We start from the raw sequence: 26583 nt of genomic DNA, 5'->3' as shown, positions 1-26583 counted from the left end.
CAGCTGCTTGTGGATTCCCCTTTTCTCTGTAAGAGGTTGTTCTTATTCCATTCTCTCTGGAATAGTCAGATCAAAGCTGTTTTAAACACTGTGTTTCCAAGACTCTCAAGATTAGAAGGAAGAAAAAAGGGAAAGTGGATTTTCTTTAATAGTCCATAAAGTGATTCACACATTAAGATATATGTAACCTAACCTGAAAGGAAGAACACAATATTCTAGGACAGTAATCTACTCAAAAAGGTCACCTGTAGACCAGTGCTGCTAGCTGCTAGCCACAGCAAGTTTCCAAGAAATAAAGAAAGAAACAGCTGTAGTCAGTGGACACAAACATGGTGCTAATCCCTGGCACACTGGAAAGAAACCCTGCTGGTCCACTACATCAGATAGCTTAAGAAGCATTGGTCTAAGGAACATAGTGTTAAAGATTATGAACAAGTGGGAGAAGGAACAGAGATGAAGGCATTTGTCCTGAATATTTTACTCTTTCTGCGAATCGCTTAATCATGCATTATCTACTGTTATGACACACATGTCAGATCAGTTAATTGAGTAAGTCAGTAGCTGGGTTGGACATTTGACCTCTAATGAATTTGTTCAGATATCAGTAGTCTACAAAGTTAGGCTTGATGGTGTCACAGCAGTATTGTAGCTTGTTTGGAAAGGAACCTGAGATTTTTCATTGAAGACTTAGGGGCTCAATAGGCTGCCCCTAAGGGGTGGCAGGAGGCCACCCTTCTCCTGTCTGGATTGGGGCTGAGACAACCTCATGCTGTGGCCCCGATTTGGCCTTAGGAGAGTGTCATAGCCACGGTGGCAGCGCCAGAGGTACGCCATGACACTGCACCCTGACTCTATCCGCATGCCGACCTTTCTGGCCCATCTGGGTAGGGCCTTACTGAGCTAACACTTACTGTATATACTCATGTATAAGTCTAGAAATTTAGGTCAAAAAATTGACCCCAAAAACCTGACTTGACTTATCCATGGGTCAATGTAAGTACTGTATCTTAAATCTTATTTAAAAGAAAGAATCATCTCCTGAATAAAAGCAAGAGTATGTGTGAAGCACTGGCTCCCCCTACTCTCTCATCCATCCAGCCTTAAGAATAAGCACATAGAGTTATGTCTGCTAGAATTTTGTAAGTTCTTTGACATTGTTTTGCTTTGCGTCATCCTCTAGATCCTTTGCTATATGCCCCTAAATTTTAACCCTCGACTTATTCACAATCATAGCAAAATCCATAATTTTGGTCCTAAAACTTGCCCTAGACTTATACATGAGGTCGACTTATAGTCGAGTATATACAGTATTCAAAAAGAGCCTCAGTGATTTTCATTGTAGCTGGAATATAACATACAAACAAACAGATCCTCTTACACTGAGTCTGATTGATCCAGGCAGTCCAGTAATACCTGCTTTGACTGACAACAACTCTTTCCAAGGTCTTGGCCTTTTCTGGCCATGTGTACTGAAACCTTTTTTAAAATAAAGCTGAAGATACCATGGACTGAACTTGGGACCATGTGCATATAATGTCCTCTACCACTGAGCCATAACCATTTAGGTAGCTAAGGCTCCCATGATGCTTCAGTACTCCTACAGGTGCACGTAGGAATGCATCCTAAATCTCTGATAAGTGCTGAACTTTGTGAGTCCTAATACTTGTTCCAGTCCTCTTTTTAGTCCTAAATAGAGTTAGATCCATAAAATCAATGAAACATATGTAAATATTGACCTGCAGATTTTTCATTAATTTCTTGGGTCTACTCTAATTGGAACTAACAATTAGCCTAAGACCAATAACTAATACATCATTTCTGACAACTGGCAGCAGCATACAGACATTAATGAAATTTCTGTTCATTATGTGTGGCCTTCTCAGTCACTATATATTTTGTAGCAAGATGAGTGGCTACAGAGGGTGCAGGGGCCAATTTTAATCCCCACAGCAGGTTGTACTCCCCTCCCTACACAAAACTAACTGAAAACAAAACTGGAAATAACTTCTGGATTCTGTCTTTGTTGGTGTTTGCAGAAGGATGTTTTTGGGATACCTGCCACTCCATGGGTGGCAATGTGTTGATTTTGGGGTGGTTTCCACTTCCCCCACATTTTTAATGCTCCAGATGCGCTGCTTCCCATACTGCGACACCCTGGCTGACTGGCACTGTTGATATTGATGTTGATATTGTATTTACTATGTAAGGTTGTTATATAACGCTGTTTTAAATTTGCTATTTTAAACTGTCGTGTATCTTGTATTTATGACATTGATGTGATCCCGCCTCGATTCGCAGGGAGAGGTGGGAAATAGAAAAATTATTATTATTATTATTATTATTATTATTATTATTATTATTTGAGGGAGTTTGGGGGGCTTCCATGTTTCTGGTGGAGGGCTCAAGGGTGTTGCAAAATAGCCTGTGGGAAGGGGATGCACGTTCCCCACCCCTGTTTTACAGTGTTACTGCTTAACTCTGAATCTAAGTATCTTTCACCCCTGTGTTTGCTTAGGCTTGCTATGGAATCCTGAAAGTTCCCATTGGAAACTGGCTTTGCCGAACCTGCGCCCTGGGAGTCCAGCCAAAGTGTTTACTCTGCCCAAAGAGAGGGGGAGCTCTGAAACCCACACGAAGTGGGACAAAATGGGTCCACGTTAGCTGTGCCTTATGGATACCTGAAGTAAGATGCTGGTACTTTTTGTCCAAAGTGGGACAGGGTTGGGATGTGAATGATGGTTCATGGATTTGAGAATGCCAGAGGTGTTGTATCATGGCTTAAGTCAAATAGAGAGAACTTAAGAAGGCTTGAAATTTGAAACGTTATTATTGTTGAGCACTATTTGATGCCTAAAAACCAGTTCAGACATCCAAAATCTTCTCTACCCAATGGCTATGTCTTTGTCCATAAATGACCATCGGTAAAACTGGACTTGCTATTCCACACACAAATAATTTTGAATTTGAATTGACATTCTCACATACCTATGGCATATATATGTCTTCCCTGGCATCCACTCCACCAGTAGCATCTGAGGAAGTAGACTGTAGTCTACAAAAGCTCATGCCGCCAACTTCTTTCTTTCAGTTAGTCTCAAACGTGTGTTACAAGATCTCTACATACTGATTCTACAGACTAATACAGCTATATCTTTGAATTCTACCTCTGTGGAGTGCATTATGCTTCTCCCCAGACATATCCACCCATGGAAGCCAAGCCTTGCTGCATTTTTCCTGGTGCCAGCTTCCATAGTTGAATTCTAGATCATATGTTACATTTCACATGCAAATTTAAGAAATGGGATTAATCACATGAAGAAGAATTTTAATGTCCAAACCTACTCCCAAGGGAAGGTCATATAAAACCAGTACTTTCTTCTGTCTCTTTCTACCCTAGTCTGTTATAGCTGTTTGAAAACAATTAGGGAGAGGGTAGTAGTTTTTAGAGGAATATGTTACAATGTACCTATATTTATGTTTTGTTTACCCCCCACTTCATTTTACTGCCTTTTAAGAAAAGATATGATAGCCAATCATTTATACATTGTTGTTTTATACTCAGGTTAGCATTGGATGTCCTGAAAAAATGGAACCCATTACAAAGATTTCACATATCCCAGCAAGCAGATGGGCTTTGTCATGCAGTCTTTGCAAGGAATGCACTGGAACATGTATTCAGGTATGTAGTTAATTATAACAAACCACAGAGCCAGATGTTTTTGACTTTGTACATCTTAGAAAAATAAAGACATGGCTCTGCCACTTTGCTGTATAGAGCTACATATTGAGAGGCACTGACTATTCTGTGTAAACAACAACAAGAAGAAAGGTTGGTCAAGCAAGGGAGGCAGTTTGTAACTTATAACCAGTGTTGTTTCCTGTGCTGATAATTCTTTAACACATTCATATCATTGTACTGGCTTGACATCCTTGAAGCATGTGCTTGGAGGTCAACAAAAGGTCATCTAATCCATTTCCTCGATCCTTAATTATTATAGCTTTCCCCAGATATGACATTGTTGTTCTTTTCTTGGTATTTATGCCATCCATTATATCACTACATGTGATCCTGTATTAACAGGACACTGTGGGAGGTTGGTGGTAAATCTCAGCTCCACTAGTCATTACTTCTTTGCCATAATAACAAACCCCATGAGACAATTTTTTGTCAAACATTTGTGTGCAGTCACAGAGATTTTGCCATGTTAAGTGTGTTCTTTGGTGTTGAACCAAAGCCTCCATCCTGAGGCTGGATCATTTCACTTGAAAAACAAAGTGTTTCTCCTTTTTACTAGTGTAAAGTTAAATTTGAAAAGTGAGAGAGAGATTTATGATGAAAACCAGGAGCTTGAGCATACTTGACCAGGCTTTCCAGCAACAGAGGATTAGGCTTTTCACATGATTAACATTTATTTATACAAATTAAATGGAGGAAACTACAAATCGACTATTAGCTGACACTTTCTGCCCCAATTCCTTCTACAAAACTCCTGCTTCTGGGAAGGAAACTGCTTTCCCTTCCCTCTCTGGAGAACTTGGATATATGTGTGTGTGTGTGAGAGAGAGAGAGAGAGAGATTTGTTTTTGCAAAGTTTAGTAGGAAGTAGCAACTACTAAAGTCAATGTGGTGGACTGGTTTGAGTTTTGGATTTGGACTTCCACAGATGGGATCAAATCCTCACTCAGCCATGGAAACTCACTGAGTGGCCTTGGGCATGTCACATTCTTTCAGCTTCAAATGAAGGCAATGGCACCACCACCCCAAACATATCTTGCCAAGAAAAGTCCATAATAGGTCCATCTTAAGGTCTCCACAAATCAGAAACTACTTGAAGGCTCATGACAGCAAAGCAAAAGAGTTCAGATTTTTTTTTCATCTTTAGTGTCCAGGTAGTCTTGTCACTAGATGATGGCCGGGGGGGGGGGGGGATGCTCTTCCTCACTTCTTTAGTCACTTCTACCCTATCCAAGTGCACTTCACTGTCAAGGAAGATAACCAAAGTATTGACCTCCTGTCCAGAGGGAGGATCAATGAAAGATTATGTGTATAGGGATGCTATATAAGTGTCAAGAGACAGTTTAATCTGGTGGAAGAAAAGTCAAGTGTAGCATGAACAGAAAGTGTCAAATTTCAATGGTGTTTGGGGCCTTTCAAGAGGAAATTTTCAACGCATTTCTTTTCAGCCTTAAATGAAAGCTGGCACACTTTTCTTTAAACCTTCCCAACATTGATTCAACTCCATTTGCAATGACACAGGGTGGATCTGCTTATTTGCCCTGCCAGATGGAGATATTCTGTCATAATGGCAACTGCTTTCAAAGAACGGAAGGGCAAGAAAACGAGTCAGCTACACTTGGCAGCTTGAAGGGGGAAGGTTGCAAAAGGTGGAGAGAAAACTCAGCTTTCTGCTAGACTTAATTCTGGCCTGTGTGTTAGTTTTGTAGCGCCCCAGACTGGATGAATTTGCATGAAAGGTCGCCTGCAATGGCAAGCAACATTTTATTGTCTTCTTTGCTGACATCCCACAGTTCCTAAGTCTCCCCACCAAGCATCAAAGTTCTGTCAGTGTCAGCCTCATAAAGAATACATACATTTTTTCCAGAAAATAAAAATGTGTTTATGGTACATTTGTTTAAAACATTTTAGTAATGGTAATCATCAAATTGATATTTATAAATAAATGAGAACTCAGTCCTTCCCTTTTTAGCACATTAGGATTGCAAATCCTATTCTGTCTGGCAGTGCAGTGTCTTGATTGGAGCTTTGCTTATGCAGGTGAATTTTTGCATATGTGTCTCTATAGTAGTTTTATAAAAAAAAACAGCTTTGAGAAATAATAAATCTTCTTTACTAAAACCTTCTTGGCAAGAGGGATCAAAATCCATGAAGCTCAGTGAAAGTGACTGTGTCCCACTACTTAATGGCAGAAAGAACTGGAATCTGCGTAGTAGTGGAAAGAGCAGCATTACTGGAATAGGTATCCAAAGGAGACTAGACAGAATAAGCATAGAGGAGAAATATAAGTATTGCTTATTTAAAAGCAAGGGTTGCCTTCAGTGACAGAGGGATTGCCTACACCAGGGAAAAACAACAAACCCACCCCCAAAGCCGATGCTGGCTGTCCTCATGACATGCAGCTACTTCTGGAGAGATACTGTGGTTTCTGGTCTTTAACCCGACTTTGCTCCAAACTAAATAAAGTCAGGGGGAAATCGCAGTGTTTCTCAGAAATGCTGGAGTGCCCCTGGCATCTTGTGGTGTGTGAACAGGCGTATCAGGTCCGATTCAGCCCAATCTGTTGTCCACATGCCAGGAGCTGCACCATCCCCTTCCCCACACTGAGCAGCACAAGGAAAGGGGATGGCCTGTTTTTGGAGCTGCCACTGCCGCGCTGGCAACAGCCTTGTAAAGTTTGTCTGGCACACCACCTCCTTCTGCTGAAGACAGAAATGTGCTCTTGGACATGTGATCAGCTTAGAGAGTGTCACTATTTCCCCTCCTAGTTTATCACAGCGCACCCATGTTAACTAGGGAATTAAAAAGAAAAATGTATGACTTTAATTGAAAGAAATTTGGGATTGGATAAAGATAAGAAGTATTTGTTGAAACAAATATTGGGGGCAGCCCAGGTGGTTACAGCCTTCAGATGGAAAGATGAACAAAAATTGAAGGTGGATAGATAGCAGTATTCTATTTTGGAATATAGTCAGCCCTCCATTTTTGTGGGGGACCTGTTCCAGATCCCTGCCCCCCACAAAAATGGAAACTTACAGATATTCAAGCCACATAGGCTTGAATGGTGGCGTGTGCCAGTGAGCAGCCATGGGCACACGCCTCAGGCATGTACCCCATTTTCACCCCCTCCGTTTGCTTCTCGTGAATAAGCGAGAGTCAAGGATCTGAAGTCTGCGAAAATGGCGGAGCAACTGTATATAATGTTTGGTTTTAGATTAGAAAGAAGAATGGAGTATATGGGTCAATTGAAAGGAGGCGAATCACTAAGGAAATGGAATAAAGAGGAAAGGTACAAAATTTTAAAAAATACAATTAATACGATCATCCACATCAAAGGAAAGTGAATAAATAATAACCTTGCTCCCTAGAGGGTGGAAGTGGGATGGAGAGGAAAGGGTCATGGTCGAAGTAACATTAATACACGGGTTACTGGGATACTGAACTTGAAAGTTTTATGTTAGTACTAGTGGTTTTTATTACACTTTGGATATATAAATGTGTATATCTGTTTCTATGTATGTAAAAATAATGTCAACTATCCCCAAAAATAAAATTTAAAATTTAAATTAAAAAAAGTGAGGTGCCCAGCTTTGATCATATGGTTCAGTGCCTTGTTCTGACCTCAGAGCAAGTGACTCACACAAGTGGCACTGGCACCAGGTAGCACAGTGGGATGCATTGTAAACAGCCACCCAACATCACAATGGAGGGCTCCAGATTTTCTGGGAGCAAAAGGTAATTTATTTTTCAATGTTTTAAGGGAGTGGTATTCCTTGGGTTTGGTGCTGAATTGGCCATACATTGTCTAGACAGTCTGCACCAGAACTGGGCCCTGCATCAACTGGACTCATAACTGTGGGAACAGGTTGGCCCATGCAGATAACCCTTAGTGTGTAAAAGTCTCTTTACTGTGCATAATCTTCTGTGGCCACCAAATTTGGGAAATTTGTTTACAGTCCCAGATGTGAGATTGTAAAACAACTACAAAATTATTATTCTTTGAATTGATGACCTTATTTAATTACAGTTTGAAAGTAAAGGTGATAAAGCAGATGCTGTTAACTCTGGTGCAACTGAAGACTAAATGTATTTTTATAGAGAGAGCATAGCATAGTTTGAGAAGAGTGGAATGAGGTCGGGCCAAATAACAATGAAAATGAATGGTGAAGGTGAATGAAAAGAGGAAAATTTCTTCCCCCTTCATGATAACTCAATAATATTAAGGAGTTAAATACTGAGAGATGATTACTAAGGCAGAAAGAATAATTGTATATTATTACAGAAATAATAACTGAACAATACTAGTAGCACTGGAGAAATTTACTGGCTGCAGAATGGATAGATGCTTTCTGTGCTTTTTCTTTTCTGAATACATCATACAAGGTTACCGATCCTCTTGTTCTAGCAAAGTTCCTGTGCTTTTGAATGCTGCATAGCAGGAAGCAGACTAGCAGGTGTCAGTGTCTGCCACTGCTTCACATTCATGCTGGGGACAACTTCAGTGATACATAGCTTACCTGTCAGACAGAAAGCAAAGCTACAACAAGAATGTTGGCTACCTCAAAGACAAGCAGCTGGAATCATTGTAGCCATGGTTTCTAGTTATGCTGCAGGTCAGACTTGCAGTCTTGATTGCATTGGGAATGGGGAAACATCCTTTCCACTGCACCTCTTGATTGGCTGGCTGTGGAGAACTGGGATATGGTAATTCCCATCTTTTTACTTATATCATTGCCAGTATATTGTTACATTATACTGGTGGCTAGGAGAAGGTTTTGAGATAACATGAACTCTAAAGCTATACCTGCATTGTAGGAATAATGCAGTTTGACACAATTTTAAGTGCTGTAGTGCCGTCCTATGGAATCCTTGGATTTGTAATTTTATGAGGTCTTTAACCATCTTTGCCAAAAAATGCTGGTGCCTCACAAAACTACATATTCCAGGATTCTGTAGGATGGAACCGTGGCAGCTAAAGTAGTATTAAACTACATTATTTCTACAGTGTAAATGCACCCTAACATATGACCTCCTCTTCTCCCAGCATACCTTGATACTTGCCATTTCTACCACTTCCCCCAGTGTGGTAAGTTGATTTACCACTTTGGACGCCAGAGAGTTGCATATGGTCCAGGGAGCTACCTTCTGACAATCAAGCGTCATGTGGGCTACAGAGAGGGTTAGGGGTACAAACATTTTACTGTCTTAGTTCTTCTGGGTCTATACTTTCAAGCTCCCCCTGTTGGGGTCCTGGTCACTGGCATAAAGAAGGCTGGTAGAGGATGATCCATAAAGGTTTAGATGCCCACTTCCCAAGCCAGGGAAAAACCTGAGAACAGGTTCTTCTCTGTAAGTGGGAAGAGGCCATTTTATTTGGGGCATGGGGTATCATGACTTTTCATATTCTTTTCCCAGCTGGTTATTGGTTCTAAGCTGTCTTTAAATCTAACTGCTTTCTTGTGACTTTGCAGCCTTAAGCTATTGCTTAAGAGAACGATGCTTCAAGAAATGATACACCAAAACCTGACCTAATCCCTCTTTTTTCAGAATAAAACTTTCTTAAACTCTTTGTCAAGCTTTGGCATGCTCTTCTTGGCTGTTCAACACACACAGGTTGTTTTCTTCCCCAGGAAATGGAAGGGCAAAATAGTTTTATTTTGTTTCACTCATAGTTCTGTCTTCCACTTGGGAAAGGTGGAGAAGAGGGTGAAGTGAATGCATGAATAATGGGTCAGAGCTGGGAATTTCTGGTTGAGCTTCTTTGCGTAGGGCTTAGGACAGGGGAGAAAGCTATGACACTAAGCTATCTGCTTATACAAGCATACTTGGATGCCATGAGCTAGTTATTGCTGAACTGCTTAACTATAGCATTCAGCTAAGCATGTTTTAACCTAGGATAATCAGATATGTGAAGTAATCTCCTTCCTGTTATGTACAGACATTGTCACTATCCCCACCTTTACCTTGTCTTCTTTGCAGTCTATTCTCTCCAGGTTGGCTGTATGGTTTCATTCTCCTAAGGGGAGGAGGGGCCCTATGCAGTTCAATAAATAAAAGAGTTGTAAATGTTAATTATCATGTTTTGTGCAATATTGTTTGGTAGTTACTGCTGAACCAGGTATTGTTCATTGTTGACCCATCAGCTTAGCTTGCTAATTATTTCCTATTTGCATTTTGGGCAGAGTCCCTGACAATTGCTACTTGCCATCTGTCAGAAGAAACCTGGGATGGGTGGTATTCTGTTTGTTTTATCTCTAAGGTAGTGCAGATAATCTTTCCTGCGTAAAAGGGCACAGTGTAGGCTGTTGTTCTTACAAAAGCCATAAACAATTTAATAATGATATTAATACTGTTTGTGACGCAAATAGGAAGGGGGGAAGAGGACAGAGGGAAATGGATTCATTTATTTCAGTAGCTTGAATGCTGTGCTACAGCCAGACAATTTCTTGCCCGGCTTTCATCTCAGTGCTGCAGCTAGTTGTGTGCGTAACAGTGCAAAGGATCTTTCCAATCACTCATTTTAAAGTACCCCCAGATGTTACTCCAATATAAACACAATTGGCTCCATCAGTAGCTATCTATCTACATATGCAGTAAAATTACAGCTTTGGCTGCCGGACAAGAAAACTCAATCAAAGCTGTTTACTATTGGTAAAAGCCTGTAACCTCAGAATGTAGTAAGAGTAAGAAAAGTGACTCCTTTGCATCTTTTCAACATATTCTTCCCTCCTCCCCTCCCCGAGGTATTTGCATCAGGCATACCCAGAGTAAAAGCCACATTATAACAGATCAGCCTTGCTTCATAAAACTGGGAAGTGATACGGATTTCTTACTGTGCATCTGGCAAAAACCGTGGACGATCAGTACTCAGTATAGATGGACCTCCCTGTATGCTTTCCACACTGTGGGTTTCTAACCCTTGGTACTAAGTGCAGTTTTAAAAAATTTTGTTTGCAACTTTTGTTTGGGGGCTTCCAGGCCACCTCCTTAGACAGGTGCTCTTCCTATGAGTAACTCCACCACAGGCAGGTCATCCCAGAACGTACATACTGTACCACCATACAGGGAGGTCCATCTATTCTCCATGAGACCATGTGGTGCAAGGAGTAAATTATAAATACCCTTTCCTTTAAACCCAGGGGTCTTTTCACACAACTTAGGTATAGCACTATGAGTCCACTTTTACTGGGTTGGTTCCATCCTATAGAATCCTGAGTTTGTCAGTTTAAGGAAAGAGCCATTTAGAATTTCCTGCCAGGGATCTCTGCTCTGGGATATTAGATTCCATAGGATGCAGCCATATCAGTTAAAATGGGATCATAGAGCGTATAATTGTGTAGTGTGAAAGGGTCCCAAGTATTCCTCCATCACACCTAAAAGAGGAAATTGGATGGGGGTGAGGATTCGGGGGTGGGGGATTTAACTCTCTTCATGCCCATTCACTTGTAGCTTCTCTTTACTGGGTATTTTTAGTTCAGCAAAAGTGAGAAGTACCTTGGGGACCAGTTTGACAAAGATTAACAAATCTTTTTCTTTTTGCCTGAAATACCATTTGTCCTCATACTCCACTGAGAATATGCAATATCCCAAATTACTTCTCAGTATCCTCCAGGAAGTGTCCTGTTTGTGTTAATGTGGTTGTTCCTAGCTGGAGCTCCTCTCCTTAACCACAAGATCCATGTTATGTAAACTGTTCGCAGGAGAGCAGTAAGCCCTTCAGAATATTTCCTTATTGCAGTTCAACTGGTTATTAGCAGCTGGAGCAGGCTGATTTCTTATGGGTTATGGCTTAAATAATTACCTGAGCTATTAAAAATTGTTAAAGAATAGTGAGGGAATATAAGAGAAGACAGTGGAGAGTGACATACTACTAACTGGGAAATGTGTTCAATTTGGTGGAGAATGGCACTTCAGATTTTGCTGCCGGGGGTGGGGGGGGGGAGGGGGTAGAACAAATTAACCAGGGAGGGCTATAAAAATGTGTACATTTCTCTGTAAAATAACTGTTGACAGCTATTTAGCCACTGCAGTGAACTTTAATAAGTTAATTTTTATGATGCTGGCTCATCACAAACTGTGGTCTACTTTTTTCCCGTGGGGTTTTTTTATGTCCCTAATTAGAGACTATAGAATACCAAAAGGATACTAATCGACCCAATGTTTCCAGGGGTGTTTCAACCTCCTCCCCCACACTACTTCCTTCATGAACCTGTGACCAAATCTGTGAGCAAACACAAAATTAACCAAGGTAGTTTAAAGATTGAAAAGAGCAAGAAATAACAATGAGGTAGGATTCTCACATGCACATGTACACACACACGCACACACACACACACCATGTGTGACAGAGAAGCAAACATAGCCATGAAAGGGAGCACTACTTGAGCTGTTCTGTTTTGTAGGCTTAGACAAAGGAGATTATCACATGTGAAAAAGGATGGGAACGAAGTGGATCACTCCCGTCCTTATCGCATAATTGTGCAAAGATTAGCAAATGATATTCCCTCATTGACTTATCCCCTCAATTAAGTGAAATTGTTGCATCACTTCATTAACGGAAATTTATGAAAAGTAATGGACAATTCCACTTCATTGGTGGGATAATGACAAGATAAGTGTGATGTGTGTGATAATCTTCGCACAATCGTGCAATAAGGATGGGATAAAGATGAGACTGATCTGCTTCGCTCCTGTCCTTTTTTTACATGTGATCATCTTCTAAATCAGAATTTCAACCAAAATAATTCAACTGTCTCTTCACAGTCTGTTTTTGTGCTACTAATGTCACACTGTAGTGCTGTTCTTTAAAAAAAGGTTTTTATACTACAATTTTGGGGATGCCCTAGTGGGCAAAACAATATATTAATCATTAAATAAATAGTGCTAAAATCTCACCTATCAGAACTTCTTCAGTTCATGCTCCTTTTATATAACCTCATTCTATTTGCTCCACAGCTTTACGCCAAAGCTAAACACATTTCTATTTCTAACACAGTGGTTCTCAAGCTTGAGTTCCCACATCTCATTGGGCTTCCCAGAAGTCCCAACCCCCATGATCAGTGATCAAGGATTCTGAGAGTGTATTCCTACAATGTCTAGGAATCCAAGCTTGGGCACCACTATTCTAACAGGAAATCACTTTCCATGTCAAAAATGCAAGCACTTGTAATGCTTCCATAATATGTGATCAACAGTTGTTGATTGCACAGGTGTCCCATTCTGACCTCAGCAAAAGGGACAATGGGCTGAGCAGGCTTTACACAGAGCTCCTACCTGTGAGGAAGTGGTGGCAGTGGCTCCTTTCCTTATGCTTCTTAGAACAGAGTGTTAAACACAAGTGGATGTGTTAAGTATGTTATTTTTGGTGCTTGAAGAGGCATGATATGGGATAAAGTATTGGGATTTTATCATCACTTGGCATGTGGACAACTGGATCAGGCTGAATTGGATCCAATTCAGCTGTCCATGTGCACACTGAACCCAAGATCACTGGTATTTCCAGAGTTTTCCCCAACCTAGTTCTGGGCAAAGTTGGAATAAGGACCAAATTATCTACAGGCAATAAACATAGCAGGAGTGGATGTGTGGCATATAAGCATGATCTTTTTTGGTGCTTGAAGACACATGACATGGGCTTAGGTATTAGGGGGATTTCATCATCTCTTCAAGGAAATCAAAAAGTCCAAAATAATAGCTATGGGGGATGCACCTTTTCTTCCTTTCATCTCATGCCTGTGGCTTTAATTACAGTAGCAGAACTTAGTTGTGATACTCTGATAATAGTGGTCCCAGATGGCAGTGTCTCATGTGAAGTGGCCCCCTGGGGCTTCATACTCAGGCTGTTGCTGTTTTTTTTTTCTCCCCCCTCTAGTGCTCCATGCCTTCATGCATCACAGCATTCCACGTCACATGCGCCTTTGAACACAATCTGGACATGCGGACACTTTTAGCAGAAAACGATGAAGTGAAGTTCAAGTCCTTCTGCCTTGAACACAGCAGCGGTGCCACCAAGCCACCAGATGAAACGAGGATGGATGGAGATCAAGGCAAGCTAGACTTGGAAAAGGTGACAATGAGGAAGCAAAAGCTCCAGCAGTTAGAGGAAGATTTCTATGATCTTGTGAAGCCCTCCGAGGTGGCTGAGAACCTTGACTTAACTGAGTGGCTGGTTGATTTTGTCTATCAGTACTGGAAGATGAAGAGGAAAGCCAATTACAACAAGCCCCTGATGACACTCAAAACAGATGAAGTGGACAACTTAGCTCAACAAGAGCAGGATGTGCTGTACCGGCGCTTGAAGCTCTTCACACACCTCAGGCAGGATCTTGAAAGGGTAAGTAGAATTCCTGGTTTAGGTGTTTTTGTTTTTTTTTTAAGTCTTTACTGTTCTCTCAAGGCAATTTTAACAATAATTCTTTAACAAAAATCAATTTCTGCAAGGTCACATAAACTTGGCAGTGCCTAATCTTAGCTTCTGTTGTGATCATGTTTTGCCCATTTGCTTTTGTTATGATTATTATTCATGAGGTCTCACCCTTCCATTTACCATTCCCATTGTGGCAAAGGGGTTGGTGCCCTGTAGCAAGATGAGCACCTGTCACTCTCTGTCTTGCTTAGAAATGGGGAAGGTCTATGGAGCTTTGGAGGGCCTAAAACAAAGTTGTAGAAGATCATCCACTTCTAGTTATTCTAAGCTATCACAGATGTTTAATAATAATAATAATAATAATAATAATTTTATTTCTATACCGCCCTTCTATTCAATCAGGGCGGTGTACAACATTATAAACATACATCATATGCAATTAAAAGTTAAAATACCACGATACCAACATAAAACCATAAAAGTCTACCAATTTTTCATTTTTCTGATACTTTCATTTTTCCTTTAGTGTGAGGCAAAAGGTCACCCAGTGTTGGTTAACAGCTCTCTGTCCACTCTTCTTGGTCATAGGTATCCTTCAGCACAAATCTACTGGTTGGTTGTAGAGAGGAGGGAGGTGAAATGCTCATTAAATTCTCTGGTTCTGTAGTAAAATAGAAGTATCTGACTACACATTTTGGACTCTCCTCATCAAACTAAAAGCACACTGCCAGGGTAGTAGACTGCAGTGCTGCTGAAAGTGGGGGTCCTTGGACCACTGCTGGTCCTTGAACCATTGATGGCTGGTTCCTGATGAATTTCCAGGAAAGGGAAAAACAACTGTAGACAATGGGTACAAATAGGTGCAGATCCCTGGCACGCTGGAAAATATCCACACCACATCATATTGTCTGAAAAGCACTGTCAAAGAGAGATATCTCTTCTCATTAAAACCATTGTCTGCTTCTTCTTCTGTGACAAATGTTTATAAACAGGCATAAGTTTGCACGTAATATGCAGGGAATGCTTTTGACACTTTCTTTTTTCAAAAAACAAAAAACAAATAGACAGTGTTATTGAAGTGACTCACAATAGCAAATGGCCATGACAGCACTTCTTCTCCTTCCTTTTCTCTTGCTTTCCCCCTGCTGTGTCTAGCACTGGTTATGCTGATGCATGCAAGACCATAAGAGGAGATTTATTAGAGTCCTGCTCTCTGAAGTGCCACACTGGCAGTAGTCTTCTTGTAAATTTCTCTTTTTATTATCTACACACTCACACATATGGAGGCACACAAAACACTGGCAGATCCAGCCGTGAAGCTATGGAAAGTAGGGGATATGAGGGCAGAGCTGGCACTCCATAAACAACTTATGAGGTGGAAGAAGCAAAACAAATTGCCCAGTAAAGATTTCTGGGAAAGGAAATTAAAGAGAAAGAGAAAGGGGGAAAGTAGCAAAAATAAGCAAGGAAGACATAATCGTGCATGCAAATAGATGCAGAAGGGGAAAGCTCTGCTAGATAATATTTTAGAAGCCATGAAGCTGTGTTAATTGCACCAACTTGAAGAGTAAAGTGGTGAAAGATTTTGCCCATTGTTTTCAAGATAAGCTGAGAAATGGTTGAATTTCTCTTGCAGTGGGAGAAGTAAAGATTCAAATGATACTTTTTAAAAACAATGTATTCAGCATTTCTTTATTTGATGGTTTCACTTATTGTTATGAGTGGATTTATTTTAAATTATATAGCTTGCCATTCTGCTGAAAAGCCAGCAATACTAAGCATCAGTGGGAAAAATTCATTGGTTTAACTCCATTAGTCCCTGCTAGAATAAACTGGAACTTTCATGATGTGTTAAAAACAGATTTAAAAGATTAAAAGGTTTTTAAAACCATGTGCAACAGTATTTAGGATGAATTAATGACAAGAGTGTTGGCACCAGTTGAACCTCTTAGGGGAGGGTATTCCACAGTTAGGTTGTCATGGCTGAAAAGGCCCTCTCCCATGTCCCAGCACAGTGTATTGATTTCACTGGTGGGACACGGAGGAGCTCCCCCACCTGCAGACCTCAATCCTCAGGCAGGCACATATGGGCAGAGGCACTCTCTCATGTACTAAGGTCCCAAGCCACTTAGAGCTTCAAACATCATCACAAGTACCTTGAATTCAGACTAGAAATATATTGGCAGCCAGTATAATTCTTTTAAGAGTGGCATTCTATACTGTCTGTATGTTATTCTAGTCATCAGTCGAGGAGCTGCATTTTGCACTAGCTGCAGCTTTCAAGACTTCTTCAAAAGCAACCCCACATAGAGTGATTACGGTAGTATAATCAGGAGGTTACCGGTGTATGGCCTACTGTGGCTAGGTGATCTCTGTCCAGGCAAGGCTGTAACTGGCACACCAGTCAAATCTGGCCCCAAACACTCTAAGCCACAGAGCCCATTTGGGCCTCCAATGCCAGAGATGTACCTAAGAGTACTCCCAAGCTATGTACCTGATCCTTCAGTGGGAGTGCAACCCCATTCAGAACAGGCTATTTACCCAGTTCCCAGGCCAAGAACCACCAGTGTACAGAGCCTCCATCTTACCAGGATTTACTTTCAGTTTATTGGCCCTCTCCGGCCATTACAGCATCCATGGATTGATACAGCACCTGCACAGCCCTAACTGAATCAGATGACTAGAAGAAATAGAAAATTGGATTTAGGCCCAAAATGGCAATCATGTGGCCCTCCAGATGTTGCTGAACTGCAGCTCCCAGCATTTCTCACTGTTAACTGTGCAGTCTAAAGCAGATGGGAGCTCCAGTCCAGCTACGAGGGCTGCATAATTCCCACCCCCTGATTTAGACCAAGGTAAAAAGTGTCCCTGCCTCTAACACAGCAAGGCAGAGTGGGCGTGTCCCACACTTTGGATAGAAATGCCACAAATCCACAAGAGAAGCTGTGTGGAGATGATGAAGATTTGAAGAAGGCAGAAAGGGCCTTCTTCAAATCCCCAGTAGAGAAGAAGAAAAAAGTTGTTTAAGATTACCTTGGACCTTGTGCATCAGTTTTCACTATATTCTTAACAGTCTGCTGGAAATTAGCATCATAATCAAAACATAAATGTTGTTGACTTTAAATCAGTTTTTATGGATTACTATGTGGTGTCCAATTACAGATGATCATAGTTATCTTTTGTTTGGACTGCCTAACTATCCTTTAAAATATCAAATCCCTATTTCTCATGTGTTCCTGGACGGTATAATAATGCCACCCAGACATCTAAATCCAGTTATTAGCTTTAACTAAAGTAAACCTACTTAATGATTTAAATATACATAAACATCAACTTACTATGTTACCAATGATTCAGAGGAAATGCCTCTTTTCCTGATACATGTGCTACCTGCCCCCCACTATCAGTAATCATTTAGTATTCTGGAAATGTGTCTTTAAAATTGTTTAGGAAAGCTTCTCTATTAGATATCTCAACCTAAAGAAATTAAGTTGAAATGGTTGTATTGTAATATCTGAGACATTGCTTTCACCATAAATTACTGTATATACTCAATTACAAGCACATGTCATGTATAAATCGGGGTCAGATTTTGGAGCCAAAATTATGGATTTTGCCATGACCTGTGGATAGGTCAAGGGTAAAAATTGGGAGGGTCCTTCAGTGTGTGTATGTATGCATATGGCAAGAGCGACTCTCATTGAGGCTTTCCTTCATGTTTTAGCTTTTGTCTCAGCCGGACTTGTGGATGGGAGGGGGACTCTTAAACAAACAGCAATATCCATCAGTCACCCAGGACTCTTTCTAATTGGCTTTTTCTTGCTAAGCTCCTCTCCGCACCACATGTGGAAATCTGAAAGAGCTGCTATCATGTTTCCATAGTAACCTGTAAATAAGTCGACCTGGGATTTTGAGGTCAATTTTTGGGCATACATTTTTAGACTTATAGATGACCATATATGGTAATTTGGATTGAAGAAGTTTGTTTTTGTGGATTCAGGCTACAGTGGTTTTTACCATTGTTGCATTGGTAGTAGCTTGTAGAATTGAGAGTTTTTTCTCTAGACCCTTTTTCAAATATACACTATAAATGCTCTGTTTAAATTAAAAAAGTTTCAGAGTTACCTGCCTATTGATTTCTTCATGGAAGAAAAACTTTGAATTATAAATGTGCCGAAGTTACTGTCTAGTATGAAGGTTCAAGGTCTTCTCAGTCTGAATTGTGACTTAGAAAACCAGATTGAGGGTATAGCATTACTTTGGCATCAGATTTGTGCCTATTGCAGCTTCCCATCCATATCTTGAGTCCACAGGAAACTTGTTTCAGGTGAATTTTGCTCTTAACCTTCTCCCATAATGATGGTGGACTTTCTCCCACTGCTTAGGTCTACTAGAACAGTCCCAGGAGATGTTGCAGAAAGAACTTTTGGCCCACTATAATAAAATGGGTTTTGAAAATATGTAATAAATATTTCAGTTTTTTTAGTTGCATTCAAGTTAATGTTGTAAAAGTAATGTTTAAATTGGTTTTAAATTGGTTAGCTGTTTTGTTTTAACATATATTGTAAGCCATTTTGAGTCCCATTTTGGAGAAAGACAGGCGGAATTCCAATAAATAAATAAATAAATCCAAAAGTACCTCAAGCCTATGTGAGGCCCCAAGGCCAGAAGAAGCAAATCTCGTAACTAGTTGGAGTTTCAGTTCTTCTTTCCCTCTCTACTAGCTTCCAGTCATCCTGATCCTCATTGATTCAGTTTTCTTTTAATCCAAGTTTCTTTTTACTCATCCTAGTTGTTTCACACTGTGCACATACTGAAGCTACTTGAGAAAGTACTGAAGTTACTTAAGCTAGAAAATACTGAAATTACTTGAGAAAATACTGGTTATTTGAGCTACAAATGAGCACCTTCAGTGTACTGGAGTATCAAACTTCACATCTCCATATAGTCTTTGCTTGTGGTTTCATGTACAGCAATTGCTAACACTCGATAAAACTCAAAGGGCATGTGTACTTGGGCCAGTTTCCCCCTACCCTCATCACGACTTGTCTATGCAACACAGGGCCAGATTTCTAACTTAAGGATGAATGTCCTTAAGTTAGGCCAGTTCCACATTGAATCCACCCTATCCTTGCCCAAAACAGTTTTTTAAAACTCACTTTTTGCTCTGAATTTTGCAGGAAAATTGAGCACTCCACAATGATGACATGTGGCCACATGCACACACATGCTGTCTGGCACTGCCACTGGTAGTGTGAATCATTTCCCTTTGACGTTTACAAGAAGTGATCCACCCTTGTCACCTTATTTGTGACCTCAGAGGGAAGGACTCATGACAGTGGTGGTGGCACTGGGCAGCACAGTGGGATGTGTGGATAGATAGCCATCTGGCATCACTATGGAGTGCAGCGGTAACAGGGAATCCAGGGCAGCTCCAGGCCAGAATACTCTGGGAGCAGCCCAGAATATTCTGACCAGTGAGGATAAGCCCTTAGTGGGGTCAAAGACATTGCTTTGAGACTGTGCTCACAAGAGCTGAAATTTTCATTTCATTTCTAAAGAGTGGAGGTGGGACAAGGGACAAGAACAGGGATATCACGAGACACAAATGGGTGCTAAGTGTGGAAAAAAATAGTTAAATACTGTTGTTGTTTTTTAATGGAATTGGTGGAAGATGTTAAATGCTGAACAGAAGCAGTCTGACAGTTCACAGAATGAAATCTTGGACTCCAGCAGCACTTTGTGATATTATCTTCTACAGACTATTGTCAAAACAGTCGGCAACTCCAGATTATCTTAAAAATTGGACTAAAACATTTTTTCAAGTAGAATAGCGATTCCTGAAATACATAAGTGATTTTATAATTTCTGCCCTAGATTATATGATTATGCAGTGATAAACTGTGTACCTGCAAGAACTGTCTTCAAAACTTCACTCAGTTATATATTTAGCCATGACCTTTGTCCTTCAAGGAATATTTTGGTCTTCGTTGGATGGTGACAATATGTTTTAGCAAAAAGTTTTTCACTAGAAGACCACTGTCTTGGATTATCTAAGATTAAGTTGATTCAGAACGTAATCTTCGTTTGTAAAGTATTTTGCTTTAATTAACCTCAATAAAGATTGATGACTTTGCAAGGTGTCTTGGTTGGTCCTTTAGTTAGTTCACAGTGGTGAATAGAAGAGCATAGTATCAGCTTTTAGTTATATTGATGAAAGTTCCGGAGAATAAGAGGCATTTTTCTCTTAGACATATAAATTTTAAAAACTGAAAGATAATGCCAGACATTTAGCACTTCTTGCCAGAGGCAGTTGTTTCTTTTGTAAAGAGATTTCATTTGATGTTTACTTCAATCTCAAATAGAAAAGCTCCAGTTGAAATACATAGTGTATGAATCACAACTTTATGGTTAAATGCTGGTTTGTTTGTTTTTTATCTTTCCAACTCCTTAATAAGTATGTCAGTATTTTCTTGAAAACTATGAACATCATTAGATTTATAAAATATCTAGAGCAGGCATGGTAGGCCTGGCAGGTGATCTTCAGGAAGACAGTCACAGCCAATTTAAGCATACAAGAGGATATTCCCTCATCAGTTTCAATGATTTGCTCCTTCTGCTATCCAGTTCCTTACCCTGTTTTCTCCTGCTGGTTTCATGGTGGGACTGAGAGCATCCTCATTATACTGAAGTACAATAACATCCAAAATACACAAAACAGTGATACTCTTATTGGGCCAACTAAAATGCACAATACAGTCACCTCTCCATTCTTGCAGACTTGAAATTCACAGTCTTGAATATTCACAGAGGGGCGACCTCCATTATTTTCAATGAGGCGTGCCCCCACGGCACACACCCCATCCAAGGCTGTAGGGCTTGAATATCAGCGAGTCTTTGTTTTCACGGGGGGGGGGGGGGGGTCCAGAACAGATCCCCTGCAAAAATAGAGGGTCGACTGTGTACATGTTGTGAGCTTTCGAAACTCTACTTGCTTCTTCATCTGGCAGAGAAGCCAATGGAGCTTCAAAAACTTGCAACATGTATTTTGTGCATTTTGGTTGGTCCAATAAAGATATCATTCTTTTGTGGATTTTGGATGTTATTCTACTTTGCTATATGGCCAATACAGTTACTCCTGGCTATATATCATTATACCAGAGCATGTGTGTATATAACAACATAGATGAATTAATTTTTTTAAAAAAATCACTCAGTGACAATTGAAAAAAACACATATGAAACAAAGTGTAAAGTGTACATCCTATGGTGTCACCAAATAAGGCAAAGATTTTACTGATCTAGCCTCTTGGGACAGAGTGCAATACTACTTTAAATGTCAGCCTTCCTTAGTGATAGATGCCCTACTATTCCCACTAATGGTGCCACCCAGTTTCTCATAACTTCCTCTCTGTAATCTCCATCTTCTCTTGTTCACCTCAGGTGCTCCCTCTCTCATTCACTTCACATTTCTTCTAACCCTTTTCATATTCTCATTGATCCCATTCTCTGTAGCACTGCAGCCCCTTCTCAAAATCAGGTTTTGATTATATAGACCTAACTTGTTCAGTTAAGAAGTTTGAAGTTTTCTGGTGGATATCTACAGCTGTAGGTTTAGGGTGAGCAGTCAGTGGGCTGAAAAATACAATCACGATGATGATGATGATGATGATGATGATGATGATGATGATGATGATGATGATGATGATGATGATGATGTTGCAGCCCTCAGTACCCAGAAAGAAAATATGGCTGGAAGAAATGAAACTTCCAAGTCCCCCCCCCCTTCACCCTTGCTGCCCAGAGAGCTATGTGACTTTATGCTTGGCATAAATTTTCAGATATAGACATGATAGTTGAGGCTGCTGAAGAACCATATTATTTACAATCAGAGATAGGAAAGTTAGTAGAAAAGGATTGACGTGTTTTTAATTGTTAATAAGCTTTTTAAAAAAAAATAATCTGTTGGGTTTTATGCTATTAAGATTCTGTTAAATGGCCTTTTAAATTTAAGTTAAATGCATGCTCTAGAAAATCCTACCAGAATGAAGCTTAAAATGCTATCCATTCTTTTCCTCTCACTTCCCCCACATCTCTGTTTTGAGCTTGGAAGATAAGGAAACAACTCTCTGAATTTTTGATAGCTCTGTTTTTCATCTATCCCACCAAAAAACCCTCTTTTGCTTCCCTTTCTCTCTCTCTCATAATTTCATCTCCTTACACTACTCTTTCTTTAATCTGTTGTGAACTCTAGCTTGTAAATTCCCAAACCTGTGGGACTTTTAAAAAGGAGTTTTGCAAAAACTCAAAAGAATTTGGCACTGAGTAAAGAACTACCGTATATACTTGTGTACAAGTCGACCTCATGTATAAGTCGAGGGAAGGTTTCAGGGTCAAAATTCTGGATTTTGATATGATCTGTGGATAAATCAGGGGTAAAACTTAGAGGGCTATAAGGAAGGATAGAAAGGGGGAACTACCACTTACATCCCTGCTTCTCCTTCTCTGGACCTTTCCCAAAGATTTCCAGGTGCTGCAGGAGAGGTTTTAACATCGGATTGAGAAAGGAAGCAAGTGGATTTAAATGGAGAGTTGTTTCCATAGGAAGCAAGGTCTTGCAAAATGGACTGGAGACAGAAGCAATTGGTTTTAAATTGAGAGGTTTTTTTTCCATAGGAAGCTAGGGCTTGCAAAATGGACCAGAGAGAAAAGCAAGTGGGTTTAAATGGGGAGTTTTTTCCTTCAGAAGCAAGGGCTTGCAAAACAAACTAGAGAGAGAAGCAAGTGGATTTAAATAAAGAGGTTTTTCCAAAGGAAGCAAAGGCTTGCAAAACAGAGCAGAGAGAGAAGCAAGTACTTTTAAATGGGGAGTTTTTCCAATAGGAAGCAAAGGCTTGCAAAACGGACTGGAGGGGGAAGAAAATGGTGTTCAGTGGAGATTGGGGTGTCAGGCTTGCTTGGTTTAGGACCCTTCTAAGCAATAATAATAGTAATAGTAATAATAATAATTTTTATTTCTATCTTCCCGCCTCTCCCAATGGATCGAAGCGGGATCACAGCAAGGTTAAAATTACAATTACAGTATTGCAGTATTAGTTACCGCACCATTAAAACCACAGTTAAAAACATAAAAGCATAAGAACCTAAAAACATTAACATCAATCAATCATGGGGTCAGATGGTCTCGTTCCATACTAGTGGTCTCCATAGGAAGTCAGGAGGATAAGGGCTGCAGAAGAGCTCTGTTTTTACAGCCTTCTTGAAGGTTTCTAGGGATGTAACAAGGCAGGTCTCCTTGGAAGTCCATTCCAAAGTCTAGGGGCAGCTATGCTGAATGCCTTTAGGGAAGTAGAAACATGTTTGGATGCTGGTATCTCCAACAAGTTTTTTCCACTTGTTCTAAGAGTGTGGGGCAGATTGTATAGGGAGATGCATTCCCGTAAGTAACCCGGACCCAAGCCATGTAGGGCTTTAAAGGTAATGACCAACACCTTGTATTGTGCCCGGAAGCTAATTGGGAGCCAGTGTAGATCTTTCAAGATAGGTGTTATATGGTCAAGTCTCGAAGAACTAGTGACCAACCTGGCTGCCGCACGTATTAACCACTGATGTATTGACTCTTATATAAGTCTACCCAAAATTTTAGGGTCAATTTTGGGGCATCAATTTCTTGACTTATAGTCGAGTATATACAGTAGCTGGGAAAGATAAAAATTGTAAAAAGACCTGGCTAGAGAAAGTAAAATAATTTACTTTCTTCACTCTTCTTTACTATCTCTCATTTAATTAATAATAACTTAAATTTATAAATTGATTCTGTAATTAAGTAAATGCTGCAGTTTTAATTTAACTAAATCTTTTAGTTAAGAATAAATTTAACTAAGGGGCGGCCTGCAGTCACCTCTCTCTGCGCCAGATCAGGGCCACAGCAACAGCAGACCGTGGCCCTGATCTCACCTTTCTGCACCATGAAAAGGGCACTGTAGCCGCTGGTGGACAGCTTTTCCATGCTTCTTTGGCACTGCATCGTCTAGACGCAGCACCAGAGAAGCACTTTGATGCTGCACACCATGTGGTGCAGCGCACAGTGTCATACCAGGCTGGGGGCAGAGTTGGGGCATGCATCATTGGATGTCTTTATGGCTGGTCTTGTACAGCCTCTAGTTGCCTCTATTGTTAGAATACTTCCAAGCTAACTGGTAACATGTGATTTTAACTAGTTCCTGTTTCAGTATTTTCAATTATTTCAACAATAAATGATATTTTAAAATCCATTTATCTTCATAACCTGCACAGGAGATGGAAAATGCTGAACATTTTATCTCCTTTATGCAAAAAGTGCAGTACCTTGAAGATCTTAGTGCCTCAGACTTGTTCACAGGATCACTTCTTGCTTTAAAATTGTAGATTAGCTGTCCAAATTTAAAGAATGCTTAAATTTTATGAAAAACAAACTTTGTAAAAATAATTATATTATTTTCAGTAGATTTGAAGTAAACATGCATAAAACCACATCCCCAGAAAGTATAATTTTGCAGTAGGAGAAAAGTCCAAGAGGTGTTTGTTGGTGAAGCACTAAATTGAATCCAGGTTTCTAGTATGCTATATGTAGGACTTCCATTACTTTCTCAGTGGAAGAGGACAACAAGTGTTCCTGTGAATAATACCAACAACTTACCTTTACTGCCAAGTTTTAAAATTATCCATAAAATATAAAATTGTATTCTCATAAAATGATTGGTTTTGGACACTGAATGTACAAAGTGCATTTTCCTAAACAAATCCTTTCACACCTTGATGGGCATTTATCTCGTACTGACAAAGGCAAGCCATTTACATTTGCAAAATAAGTTCCCTTTTAAAGGCTAAAAAGCACACATTAGTTTCAGGATGGAATTCTCCTTTTCCTCACTAATTAGAAGCTATTGAGGCAGTTATAGTCATATTTTCCATTCACTTTTGATTGCTTTTACTTGCAAACTGACATCAACTTTTGCATTCATTTGCATAATACGATCCTTTGAGAAGCCTTTTTAAAAAATGAACCTAAAACCTATGACAATTTTAAACTACTCCATTACCTCTTTTCTTTAATTCTATTCTATTCTTTAAAAAAAAGCAAACATGCCTGTAGTGGTCCTACAATTCTCTGAGCACCCAAAACTTTTGAAAATAATAATATTTAAGGGCAGGTCTGTCCCTCCTTGTTTACATCCGTTACAAACTATTGTATGTTATTTGTCTAGTTCTGTATTTGGAATTCAGATCCTGGAAGTTCACTATCTACCTAAAACTCTCACATTCTTTCAGCAGTAAAGATGCAATAAACCAGGGGAAATTGGGCATGTGTTAAATGCATGATGTCTCTGTTACTATGGATGAAGATACTTTCAAAGCAAACTTGTGACAGCATCAACTCTGTTATTATTTTGGTAAAAGATTAATGAAGTAGGTGGGAAGGTCAAAGGTGGGGGTTAAGAATACATTGCTTCCTAAACACACTTCAAAAGTAACTGGCTTGACAGGCTTATTAATGCTGTTGACGTCCCCGGCAGATCATACAATAATGTCAAAAAAGACATAGAAGATGAATAGAATGCCCAGCATTACGTGACTGTTGTCATGTGTCAAAGTAAATTACTGAAAATACTCTTGAGACCACTTTCCTGTGCCCTTAGTGTCTTAAGTAACAATTTAGTTTTCCTCCCTACTCTCTCCTCCTTCCACATACCGACACCCACTTTTTACTCACGAATATACTGTAGTTATGAGTTCTGAGATCTCAAGGAAGGTTTATTTTCTTTTACTGTATTTTCTTTGTTTGGTGTACATGTTCTTTATTTAGCTGAAGTACCATGGATTAAAGTATCAGTAGTGTATATTTGCAGTCCAGTTGCCAGGGCAGTACACAGAAGGCCCTATTACACCATTGGCAGTAGGCCTCATCACTTCTTATTGTTGTTATTGCAGATAGGGATGACAGGGTTGCATTTAAAAATATAGCCATGTTAGTCTGGAAAATGAGTATGCAAAGGGATCTTTGTATACAGGATTGCATTTAGTCATTTTCACTGCCTTAAGCCACAGCCTGGATTCACCGAGTCCACCACTGCCCATCTAAGCTACATGTGATTTGGGCAATGCATCCTGGTTTGATTTGAGACCAGCAGAGGCCAGGCTGAATTCACCTTGGACACTGGGAGCTTGGTGAGGAGAGAAGGCTTCAGCACAAGAGTCACCTGTGTATCGGATGTTAAGATGGTGGTATTGACCAGAAGGGGTTATAAAACTAGGTTTTTTGCCACTGACACCAAAGTCCCCGTAAAGCAGAAGCAAATACAAACGAAAATTACCCAGTTTTTTCCAGAAGAAACTAATGAACAGGGAGTGGAAAATAAGGAGCAATGTCCTACGTATCCAATTTGGATTGGTCTTTGGACCTTAAAGGAAATCTTAATAACTATAAGAAGGAGTCTGAAAC

At 40.0% G+C, this 26583-nt stretch overlaps 1 protein-coding gene across 4 annotated transcripts in view; it reads left to right on the top strand.

Moving 5' to 3' along the window:
* The window catches only part of JADE2 (jade family PHD finger 2), a 232061-nt gene that overhangs the window by 164349 nt on the left and 41129 nt on the right, over window positions 1-26583 (top strand). For all 4 annotated transcript variants that reach the window (XM_089530074.1, XM_089530083.1, XM_089530064.1 and 1 more), the window contains exons 7-9: window positions 2516-2683; window positions 3563-3679; window positions 13608-14069. In XM_089530074.1, the coding sequence (XP_089386200.1) occupies window positions 2516-2683; window positions 3563-3679; window positions 13608-14069 (747 nt within the window). The remainder of the gene's footprint in view (window positions 1-2515; window positions 2684-3562; window positions 3680-13607; window positions 14070-26583) is intronic.

The sequence above is a fragment of the Sceloporus occidentalis genome, unplaced genomic scaffold, assembly GCF_023333645.1.
Source record: "Sceloporus occidentalis isolate IW3139 unplaced genomic scaffold, rSceOcc1.0.p SCAF_1, whole genome shotgun sequence".
In the NCBI taxonomy this organism is placed as follows: Eukaryota; Metazoa; Chordata; class Lepidosauria; order Squamata; family Phrynosomatidae; genus Sceloporus; species Sceloporus occidentalis.
This window is presented reverse-complemented; position numbering and strand designations above follow the sequence as displayed.